This window comes from Phacochoerus africanus, chromosome 2 (genome assembly GCF_016906955.1).
Source record: "Phacochoerus africanus isolate WHEZ1 chromosome 2, ROS_Pafr_v1, whole genome shotgun sequence".
NCBI classification, from domain to species: Eukaryota; Metazoa; Chordata; class Mammalia; order Artiodactyla; family Suidae; genus Phacochoerus; species Phacochoerus africanus.
Genome location: NC_062545.1, coordinates 248,788,453 through 248,801,083, shown reverse-complemented (window position 1 = coordinate 248,801,083; position 12,631 = coordinate 248,788,453). Strand labels below are relative to the sequence as shown.

The following is a 12,631-nucleotide window of genomic DNA, read 5'->3' as shown; positions in this document are numbered from 1 at the left end:
AGAGAATCACTTAATCTTTAAGTGGGTCCAGCTAACTCTTTACCATCTATATCTCAAATTCAGCTACCATTCCAGTAAGAGTGTACTGGCAACAGGATTTTTCCTTCTTGTGAATAATGGTCCCAAAAGAAAGTAAACTTGAGAGGGATAAAGAAAATTTAGATAATTTATGAGTAGTATGTCAAATTGAGAGTGACTTGGATCTAATATGTAGGAAGCTTACCCAATATTCTACATAGAAGAGAAGAGTTTCATCAAATGTGAGATAAAAATTCAGGGGAAGATGAAAGATGGTAAGCCTATAATATAAAAATATTACTTAGGAAATGCAGAACTCTTTAGAAATGAGAATGGAAAGCAATTTATAGTGATTTCCATAAAACAGCAGTTAACTAACAATAGTGTGGAAGCTGGCACACTATTTTTTTTATTAATGTTTTTCTCTGCACGTGAACATAAAAGAACTGACATCAACACTGCCATAAACATGTTCCTCTTAGCTGCAAAAGCTGAGAGGGATATAAATGCTAAGTTTGATGTATAAAAAAATGACTTAGAGTAGAAGAAGATGACTGTAATTATTACCATCCATCATCATCACTTTCAGTTTTCAGACTCAGATAAATCCACAACTCGTTACTACACCAAATGCAGTGTAGAGTTGATTTCTGCGGTGCTTTTGGGATGAATTATTAAGGGATGAAGGTATTCATTATTTTAAGTTAATCGGCATCTTATTTTTATGCTATAGCAGAATATAAAAAATTAGTGATATGAATTCATCTTTCATAAATTTTAACAACCTATTATACCTTCTGTCAGGATGAAACTCCTCCACAAAAGGATTTCTTGTTTTTTATTATACCTCATTCCTTCAGACTATCTTAACAGTTTGCAAAAGAGAAAATTCTAACTGTGCATGCAATCTACTTGACTGTACAGCAGACATGGCCTTGGTTTGCTAAGACATCACTAAAATCCAAGAGAAAGAAAGTAATGGTGAGAAGACTGCTTTTTTTAGTAGTCTTTTTAAATTGAAATATTACTACTCAAAATATTCACAATCCACCACTCCTGACCCTCCTTCTGAATTTAGAATGGTTAGTATTTCTGAAAGGCCAATTTACAGGTATCCACTGACAACCATGGTTCCTTCTCTCATCTTATCCTTCTGTAAACTCCTCTAGAACTTCTGCTCTATAACACAGAAGTTAATACTTCACTTACTACCCTTACTATTTCCATTTGAGTTTCATGACTAACTTTGTCTTTCCAATTATGTTCTAAATTCCTAAACCAAATTTTCAGAGAAGAATGGTTTCATACGATCAATATTCTCTATTCAAAAACAGCTTACTCCAAAAACTATACGCCTATAAGTAAAACACTTCACTTTTAAGAGATTTCCTGATCCCCTAAATCTCCAAATCCAAACTGTTTTAGCTAATAACTTAACTTTAGTTGATGTCAGCTAAAAAAAAAGAATAGAAGCCAAAAGGTCCTTAACTGGCTCTTTCATGAGGACAAAAACTTGGGACTCAATTTCAAATGGTTTTAGCTCCTGGAATATCCTCCTATTAATACTCTAATAAATGAATGTTAATGCATTATTACTGGAAATAAAATTCCATCTGAATCAGCAACAACTATAAAAATAATGATAATAACAGCAGTTAACATTTCGCTGAGTGTTTAACTATGTGCCGGGTACTATTTCAAGTGCTTTAGACGTCTCAACTCATTTAACCCTTATAAAAACCCTAGAAGAATAACATTACATTTTAAAGAAGAAGATGAAGTAAAGTTAAATAACTTGTTAAGGCTACACAGCAGGTAAGCAGCAGCTAGGATTCAAATTTAGGAAGGCTGGCCCCAAGTCTCAGTGTTAACCACCATGGCATATTGCTTCTCTCTGCTAAACTAGCAATAAAAGGTATCCCTTAATGATATTCTCAAAGCGTAATTTTTACTATCGGCAAAATAATTTTCTAAAAATAAAGACTGGCAAATTCATTTATTCCTTAACCTCAAGAAGACAAAAAAAATCACACTATATTTATTCCATTATAATGTTCACTACAGAAAAATCTTGAGGAAAAAAAAGGTTTTATATGTAACTTTTAATGTAATATGTCTGCTTACTTACCTGGCAAAAACTTCAAAGTCTGCAGTATCTGTCTTTCCTGAGAAAAATCCACCATTAAATGAGTCATGTTGTCACTGACCTTTGGTTTCAAAGAAAGGCGAAAGGCTGAAGCCATTGTTACTCTACAGCAAACACAAACACAAACATTCTTTTAAAAATAAAAGAATGGGAAGTATCATATTTAATTTATAAAATAAACAATAGAGAAATTATTTCACTCTAGTAATTTCAGAAACTAATAACAAAGGCAACAAAAGTAAACAGAAATTTGCTTTTAGAGTTTTTGAAAATTAAATTAATAAACTGGAAAATGTTTTTAAATTTAGAGACATTTAGGATAGACTTTCAGGAACTTTCCTCCAGCCAGTTTTACAAAACTGCACAAAAATACAAATATCTCGAGACAAATACCCGATAAATCACTTTTAACAGACACAAGAGTCATCTGAACCTCTGTACACTAAATCTGACTTCCTGATGCCAGACTCACTCCTTTTCATATGCCAAATAATGAACTGTAAATACACCCTGATTCAAATATTTTGCCTAGTTGTCACAGCTATTCTTTGTGTCCTTAAATAAAAGCAGAATTACGCTAACCAAATTTTGTATAGCTTGGTAGCTGCTAAAAGATAGGCCATGGATGAGAAAGGAGAGAAATGAGATCACAATTTTGAATACCATGCTAGTAGGTGTCACTCTGATGTATCAACATCAGCTGGATGGAAGGATACAAGGAGAAACAGCCTTGTGAAACCGTATGCCATGGAAATAACAGGAGCACCATAAATATTCCTTACATGAATGTGGTATAAAACAAACAAACAAACAAAAAAGGCATTTTTCCCAAAGTAGGGGAAAACTGTTCTGTCAATTAAAATGAAGATTAGGAGAAATTCTCATATTCTATTAATTTGTTACTTTATCTCAAATTTCAATTTTTCATATTACAGTAAATTTCTATTAAGTATCACAAAGTAACTCCCCTTATTATCTTTCATTAAAGAATAATACAAAAGTCATTTATGACTGTTGTCCCCTAGCACACAGTCAGGAGAGGAAGGAAACAGCTGGAGGAACAAAGGGAATAGCAGGGCCTAGTCCTTCAGATCTACCCAACTACCCTAAAGATCAATGGTATGAAAGGTATAAAGATGTTGCTGCATTCAGTTATTTCAGGATGAAAAATGTCAAACTGTCACTGTATTCAGTTATTTCATTTTAAAACTAGGAAAGTAATCACTACAGTAGTAAAGAGTCAACAACAGCTGATCTATTTATCAAGAAGAAAGTACTATACTGAAATACTATTTATGGAGAAGGGAACTCATGCTTGACTGAATGTCAAGTATAACACTGAGTTTTTCACACATTCTTATCTTAAGCTCTTGGTTCTCAATAATAAAATTTCAGATTATGTCAATAAGCAATTAAGAATAAAGGCTAAGTCTTACATATGTTATTCTTTACAGCCCCTAGTATCTTTTGATTTAAAGACTTCTGAAAGAGCTATATTCAGATAGGTACCTAGTAAATGCCCACTGAATGGGTTTGCATTTACTTGGTTGCTTCTAAACCTGACTGTTTAAATGATTATTGATAACTGTTGAGAAAAAAAAATCTGAAAGTATTTTAAGGAATTTAAACCTAAAACTTCATCTGTAGAACTTGATTATAGAGGTCTTTCAAAGCCTAAAAACAAGAATAATAACCTATCTAGTCAATGAAAATTTGTCTCCATAAATCACGTGAGATGAGCAACAATGCTATAAAAAAATATAAAAGACTGAACTTTCCAAAAGACTTTTTCTTTTTAAACTGAATTTATTAGACAATTGTGTCTCAAAGCCCAAACTAATGATCTAAAATCCATAGCTAGGTCTCTACATTACAGGATCCATGTGGTTAGGAATGTTTTAATTCACCTTGACTTTCTTAGTTCATTTCTAATAGTACAAGCTGAATACAAGGATCTCTTCCTCCTAGTTTTATTTTTACAAAGAGAAAATAACTGTGAAACATAAGGATGAACACTTTTCCTCAAACTACCTAATTAACTTGAACCTCCCCCTTTGATGACCCCTTTCTTTCAAAAACTAGTAACTCCCACAATTCGCCTCAACTAAGGTAAGCAGATACCTCAACTCAGAAGCATATACCATTGATTTGTAAAGTTCAAGATCTGTTATGTATTATTTTCTCATTATTTCTTTAGTTTTTCCTGTCTCTCCTGCTATTACTTCTGTTATTTTTGTCACAGCAAATGATAAATACTGAATTCTCATAGATACTTTTTGTTTTGTTTTGTTTTTGTCTTTTAAGGGCCACACCCATGGAATGTGGATGTTCCCAGGCTAGCAGTCTAAATGAAGTTGCAAATGCCAGCCTACACCACGGCCACAGCAACACGGGATCCAAGCCATGTTTGCGACCTACATCGCAGCTCACAGCAACGCCGGATCCTTAACCCACTGAGCGAGGCCAGAGATTGAACCCGGCGTCCTCAAGAATACTAGTCAGGTTCCTTACCACTGTGCCCCGAGATGAACTTCCTTTTTTTTTTCTTTTAGGGCCACACCCACAGCATATGGAAGTTCCCAGGCTAGGGGTGGAATCAGAGTTGCAGCTGCTGGCCTACACCACAGCTTATGGCAACACTAGATCCTTAACCCATTGAGCAGGGCCAGGGATCACACCCACATACTTATGGATACTAGTCAGGTTCACAACTGCTGAGCCACAACAGGAACTACTCATAGATATCTTCATTATTATTTTTCGATTCTCTGCTAAGATATGTTACACACTCTTCCTTAACTACCATTTCTGTTCTCATATAAGGAAATAATCCTTTCTTCACTTAGAGAAGATAATTATTTTGACTATATGTCTAAATTATTTTTATATTATAAATGATGGGATTTGAGAAGCTTGCTTCCTGGAAGAACACCTAAAAACTACATCAGCAAAACCTAGACATTAACAAGCTAAAAAGTAAGTTTTAAAAAATTAGGCTAAGATCCCTTCCTGTTCCTTAGGCAGGAAATAAAAATTTTGTGAGTAACCAAAAAAAAAATTTTTTACTGTGAAAAACAACAGCAACCAAAAAATGGGGTTAACTCTGGCAGAAAAAAGGAACCCTAAATCCTGAGGTCACCTGGATGCTGATGGTATCAGGCCAAGAGGTTGGTTTAGGAGAAGAAGCAAAGAAATCCAGCCTCACTGAAGAATGCATTCAGCCATGAAAACTGATCATAAAATTAAATTCTGACAAACAAACCTGGAAAAAAGAAAGTGGTCAGGGGTGAGGACAGGAATCTGGGAAGCACAGAACCATACTCATTCCTGGGACAGGAATGAGAGATTTTGCAAGGTTTCTTGCAAAGTCTTTGGACAGCCCAAAGCTTGATTAAGAAGTGACTTCTAAACCAGAAAAACAGGGAGCAGAGCAGGACTTAGCGGAGGAGGTGCCAAACAAAAGAAAAATCTAGCTAGGGTGGAAGATGGATTACTCATAGCAAATTCCAGAAGACACAATCCAAATATACCTTATCCAAAAAACTGACCTACCTGGCATCCATTGCTCATATAGCCAATACTTTACACCATCAAAATCTCATATTCTCCTTTCTACATTTAGGATTTATAAGACTAACCCATGTCTTTAACCATTCCCTGATGTAAAATATACAAAAATAGAAAAATTAATATTTGTGCTAAGAATGCAATGACTGCCATGTGAATCTTGCCTCCAGTCAAATAAAAGGCCAGAAGAAAAACACAACTTGAAGTCTTCAGCCAAGATAACAACAGCAACAATGGCTTTCATACAATGCATAATGAATGATTTTGTGAATTACCTGATGAATAATTTAAGCTAGGGTTCAGAGTGGTGCTTTGAAGAGCTGGGCCTTTCAGAGAATTTCATAATCTTCAAATAAAGAAACCTTAAGTGACAATCTCACTATCATCAATGCTCAGTGACTAGCCAAGCAGATCAAAACCATCCTTTCTGTGATAGTCCAATCCAAAATTGCCAACAGTTCTTTTAGTCCCTTGATACATTCATTACAGCAATTACTAAATTGCTCTCTTAATCCTGGCTCCACCAAGGAAAAGACCTTTTAAAGCCAAAGTCTGTCACTGTTTTAATTTTCTTCTCCCACAAACTAGACAGTAGTGGCATTAGAAATAGAAAGAGATGGCACCAGGAATAGGATGTAATGACAATACAAAGATGTTAAACAGGACAGCAGTCAAGTAGAGAGCTTTAGCTCTTGAGGATGATATAAAATTCTGTAGCTTCTCAAAAAATAAGACACAAAATTTAAGAACACAAAAATGCATTCCGGGAATATATATTTTTTAATTATTCAAAATGGTTCCCCATCTACTAGCATAGCTAATTAAGAACTGTACTAAAACTATATTATACCAGAAATGAAATTCTTTTGAAAGTACATAATTGTCCAAAACCATATTTTTAAAAAAATCTTTATATATTGTTTACTCCAGAATAAATGCAGAAGACTTTCTTTTTTCTTTTTGTACTCAGCCATTAGGTATTTTTAACTAATAAGATTCTAATAAGAAACTGTTCTTGAATTTCATTTCTGACTTCAATGTCGAAAACTTAAATAAAAATGTAGGTTTTATACCATACCTATCCTTGATCTGTCTGGCAGCCTTGGAGCAAATCAGGGAGAAGAGAAAGAAGGCAGTTAGTGCTTTTCATGCAAGTTTCAATGGCAGTGACATGCAAGAAAAGTTAGGATATAAACCCTGGAATAGATTAGTTCATATTCATCAAAACATAAATTACAGGAAATCTGTACAGTTCACGTCAGCTTGTATAATGTGAGGTTAGAACTATAGTAGAAAATCCAGTCCCATATAAATCGCCTTAAAAGGAGGAAAATTTAACATTTTAAACTAATTCCAAATGACTATAAATGTTTTTTCTTACCTTAAGATTACCAACACACACCTCCACTTTCATTCACTCTGACACTCTTCAACTAGAACAATCAATGTCCTTCATGGAACACACATTCTATGCATTCTGATGGTTTTCTTACACATTTCAAATTTACTCTTCAATTTTTCTTCAGAGATCTCTTTGACTACTTCATAATGGTTGTTCCAAGTTTTCTCTATTTGCCTTCACTGGGCAAGCACTTTGTATTCTTAGGGATTGCCTGCTAACATATAAAACTAGGCTGCAGTTCTACAATCCTTTACAATAAAGAATGAAATTGTAGTGGCAAAAAGTCAGACAAGAAGAAACCAAAAAAACATTTCTAGCAATGGGTCTTTCCCTCAGATGACTTCACAGAAATTGCCAACCTAAACCTATGCTACCTAACATACTTTTTTTTTTTTTTTTTGGAGAATGCTAGCGCAAGTCTAAGAAGAGGGCACAGCTATTACTAGGTGCTGTACATCACAGAAAAATGAAAAGTACACACAGAAACTGTTGTCCCCTTTTTATTCACACACCATATAATAGATGCAACAAAAGTTTTTTCCCCACACTGACCAGCAAAATTAACAACACATTCAATGAGAACACGGCTGTTACGCCTCATACTCTATCCCCAGGGTCTGGCATAAAGCTTGGCACAAAGTATATTTAATAATTATTAAATTTTTTTTTTGCTTTTTTTTTTTAAAGGCCACACATACAGCATATGGAGGTTCCCATGCTAAGAGTCTAATCAGAGTTGTAGCTGCTGGCCCACACCACAGCCACAGCAACGCAGGATCTGAGCCTCTTCAGCAAACTATACCACAGCTCACCACAACGCCGGATTCTTAATCCACTGAGAGAGGCCAGGGATCGAACCCACAACCTCATGGTTCCTAATAGGATTCGTTTCAGCTGCACCACGACGGGAACTCCAATAATTTCTAAATTTAATTGAACATTAATTAAATGTATACATCAGTGCTTCTGTTATCTCTCTTCTTCAGTTCTAATTTTGTTCTTATGTGGAAATTGGTCATTTTTACACCCTTCCTAAAATATTCTGGTCTGAGTACTTGTCTACGCAAAAGAATAGAATTGAGATTTAGAAGATGCACACATTGCAAAGTTCCAGCACTACCATTATCAATTCTGTGACCTTGTACACTAATCATTCTACTTCTTTATTAAAGGATTTTTGTTCTTTTTGCCATTTCCTGAGCTGCTCCTGCGGCACATGGAGGTTCCCAGGCCAGGAGTAAAGGATTTTTGTTCTTAATGTTTCTAAAGATCCATTTCTAATAAGCTCCAAATTCTACAGCAAACAACTTAATTCTGTGGCATCTATAATACGTGCCTTACATCATCCTTAAAAGTACAAAGTATCTACTTTGGTACTAGGGATAGGAAATGTTAAGAAAGTCAATTGCATGTGTATCTAAAACTAATATACTATTGTATGTCAAATTTACCTTTTAAAAAGTTAATTACACTGATTTTTTAAAATTATGGTCATTATAGCCAGACTTATAAATCAAATATTTTTATATAAGCGTGAAGAGAGGGGAAGGGCAGATGTAACTATGCACATGGTTTTTCTCTATACATGGAGAAAATGCCACTAGCCTTGCTCTCTATTCCCTCATTTTCTCCTGGGTAGAAAATATGACTTAATCTGATTATGAGTCTGAAAGGACAAGCTAGAAATAAGTAGCTTAGCACCTTTCCCTCTTTCTGGCAGCTTGTTTGCCAAAGAGAACATATACTCTGTTCTTTTCCTCTCCGCAGTAAGTCTCCTTGAAACAGGCTCCTCCACATACACAAAGACCTGCAGCAGCCCAATACTTAGATCCCTGGGTGGGTAAGATTATCTAATTCCAGGATTCAAAATTAGGACATGTGCCCATTGATATAAGCTAAATTCTCCAAAGCACTTTATTTGGCCTCTTATCAACTTTATTGTTTTGTCTTATTTCCCAGTTGGTTTAGAACTTGGTTAAAGGGATATTACCAGCCACTCCAATAACCCAACAATATAAAAACCATTACTGCTTTTAAAACTGACCAATTTTGTGTCTAGTGTTACTTAATTTAGTAAGGTGGTGTTTTTCAATGTGTCTGTGTGCAAGTGTGCACGTGTACACATTCATGTAAGGCTCTTACATTATTATTTATTACACTAGGCTACTTGCTATCTAAAATAAATCTTACCATTCTGACCTTTTACTTTATCAGTTATATGAATCTGTCACCTGCAACCACACTTTCTTAAAATAAACTATAATAAGATTATAATGTAGGAGTACTCACAAATGGTTCTTCCTTACCAATTAAATATAAAGGAGTTAAACCAGATTTTTCCTAATCTCTCATTTTTAATCTGCTATAAGTAGACAGAGAAACTACTTTCTTTCATAAATTTATTTAAGTACTTTGAAGATTAAGATATTATTGTTTCTCTATTTCTTTTTTGTTTTTTTTTTGTTTGTTTTTTGGGTTTTTTTTTTGTTTTTTTTTTTGTTTTTGTCTTTTTGCTATTTCTTTGGGTCGCTCCCCGCGGCATATGGAGGTTCCCAGGCTAGGGGGTCGAATCGGAGCTGTAGCCACCGGCCTACGCCAGAGCCACAGCAACGAGGGATCCAAGCCGTGTCTGCAACCTACACCACAGCTCACGGCAAAGCCGGATCCTTAACCCACTAAGCAAGGCCAGGGATCGAACCCGCAAATCTCACGGTTCCTAGTCGGATTCGTTAACCACTGCACCACGATGGGAACTCCTGTTTCTCTATTTCTTCTCATCTTCATTTTTATCCTTTTATAGAAAGATGTTAGAAGCAAAGTACTCTTAAAATAATTACATATATGGAGTAGCTAACTGAAGACCATTTCCAAACACAATTAAAATAGGAATTATAATAAAGACATTTTAGATCTTGCTTACTCTACTCTATGAATCATTTACCTAAACAGAACAAAACTCATGATTTCCAAATTTCTTTCCCAATCAGCAGAAATTTTTAAGCTCATCAGCAAAAAATAAGTTGCATCAGACCAAGTTTTAAGAGATCTGAGTTTCACCCCATTATGTTAACCTGCAAGTCACTTAACTCTTTTCAGACAAAGCTATCTCATCTGTAAAATTATGAGCAAAGTGATATCTTCAAATCCTAAAAGTCCATCCTAAGCCATTTTATTTGTAGATAACTTTTTTAATTATCTAAAATAAATTAAATATTTTAACTCTCTACTTCTCTGTAACACAAGCTGAAGTAGAGAAAGAGATAGCAAGGGAAAAGTTAATTAAAATCAGAGCACTGATAAAGAGCAACAAAAATAAGAATATATGTTTCTGAATGGTAACTGCTAAAAGAAAAATATACTAACACTGTCAAAACAATGAATTTAGCAAAGGCTAGAATGTCAAAATTCACGTTTTCCAGAAGAGATTTATGTTTATTTTGATTTCCAGAAGAGATTTACATTTATTTTGATTTCCAATAGAATTGCTAGTAAAAATGTGAATGCCACATAATACTGAGGAAACTTTTCAAGTTTTGTCTATATGTTCATATTGTTTCATACTTCAGATTTTCCTACTGCATTTGGGACAGATAATTTTGTAATGTTTCCTTGAGCCAATGCGCAAATGACTAGGGGGCAAATATTTAATACTCCTTACAATATATGATTGAGACTTCTGCTTTTACTTGAAAAATATATTAAGGAATAACTTGGGATATGAAGGGAACTCAGAGAGAGTGAATAAGAGATAGTTTCAAAATGCTGTTTTCTGGAGTTCCCATCATGGCTCAGTGGTTAGGTCGCAGACACAGCTCAGATCCCACGTTGCTGTGGCTGTGGTGTAGGCCGGCAGCTACGTCTCAGATTAGACCCCTAGCCTGGGAACCTCCATGTGCCGCGAGTGCAGCCCTAGAAGAGACCAAAAAAAGTGCTATTTTCACTAAGGCAACACTATCAGATTTCAAAAAAAATACAGCATACTTGTTAATTCCATACATTAAAAGTTTTATATTTTCTATACATATATCCACCTGTTTATAAAAAGCACTATTTTCCAAAAAACATGATCATTTAGAAGTCTTAACAAAACCCTAGTAAACAACTTGAAATAAACTCTGAATACAGTACTGCATGCATCCATACTCTGCGACCAAGCCTTCACAACGGAAACATTCATGCTTTTTCTGATGGTCCTCCTCTCCCAGAATTCCTGACTTCAGCCCACAGAAGGAGCTTCTGCCAATCTACTTCCACCCCCTTTGAAATGCTGAGTGAGCTTCCACTCCTCTCCTTATTTGCTCCTCCCAGTGGTCAGAGACTGACACCTGCCCAACAATTCTCCAATGGTGCGTTATTATGGGAAGTGGGAAATAACACAAAACCCTTTTTCCCTTTTCATCTGTGATCAAATCCAGAAGACTGGTCCTCTTTCACCTTACTCCGTACTTTTTAGTCTATTGAAGGCACCTAAGGGCAGGTAATCATTCCCTTCCTCCTAGTCTGACAACTGAGTTATGTGCCAAGATTGTGATGAAGTCGCTTATTAATTACACTGATTTGGAAATCTTCCCACAGACTCTGCTCTTCTCATAGGCAGAACACAAGTTCAAATTCAGGGGAAAGGGGGAGTTGGCAGGAATATCATTTTTGGCAAGGGATCCACGTAGTGTTCTATAGGCCAGTTATTAGAAGAAAAACCAAGTTTGATGGAGCTGTGGTTACTTGTTCATCCAGAAGTAAAGCTCATGATTCAGAACTAATTCATTTGCTGGTAATCTTTCTGCATATATTTACTATCAATCAAACTATTAACAGTTAAAAAAAATTAGGGAAAATATGTTTTAAACTCTTTTTCCGTGTGGCTGTGTTTACTTATTCACTTTCAGACTGTCTGATGCTGGTAAGTAACATAGCTTTGTATTCAGTTCTCACTATGAGTTACTGCAATTTGATCACTTTAATATTAGGGTTTTTTTTTTTTTTTTTGCTTTTTAGGTGTCATATGGAAGTTCCCAGGCTAAAGGTCAAATCAGAGCTACAGCTGCCAGCCTATGCCAGAGCCACAGCAACACTTGATCCTTGACCCACTGAGCGAGGCCAGGGATTGAACCCACATCCTCATGGATACTAGTTGATTCATTTCCACTGTGCCACAGCTGGAACTCACTTAAAATACTCTTTTTGAAGATAATGAAGTCTAAAAAGACTCATGGCCTAGATTTCGGTCTACAGTAATTTTTGTCCCCATGAGTTATTCATATTAATCTGCTTTAATCACCTTAATATGGGATATTTGCGAATAATACACCTTAAGATAATTTTTTCAAATATCTAACAACATACTGCTAGTCCAATAATAATCTTCCAAGTAATCTTTCCCTATTCTGTCAGCAATCAGGTATCTGAAGCAAGCCTGTAGTCCATGTAGCTATTAGGAAAGTGAATTTAGTTTCTAACTTGGAATCAAACTATTACCTGGATACTATTTGGATATACTA

The 12,631-nt window shown here is 35.3% G+C and overlaps 1 protein-coding gene across 3 annotated transcripts in view; it reads right to left on the bottom strand.

Moving 5' to 3' along the window:
* The window catches only part of FSD1L (fibronectin type III and SPRY domain containing 1 like), an 80,933-nt gene that overhangs the window by 26,236 nt on the left and 42,066 nt on the right, over positions 1–12,631 (bottom strand). For all 3 annotated transcript variants that reach the window (XR_007133275.1, XM_047768090.1, XM_047768091.1), the window contains exons 5-6: positions 6,810–6,832; positions 2,147–2,268 (exon numbers count right to left, since the gene is read on the bottom strand). Coding sequence is in view for 2 of the 3 variants with exons in the window: in XM_047768090.1 (XP_047624046.1) it covers positions 2,147–2,268; positions 6,810–6,832 (145 nt within the window). In the remaining variant the exon portion in view is untranslated. The remainder of the gene's footprint in view (positions 1–2,146; positions 2,269–6,809; positions 6,833–12,631) is intronic.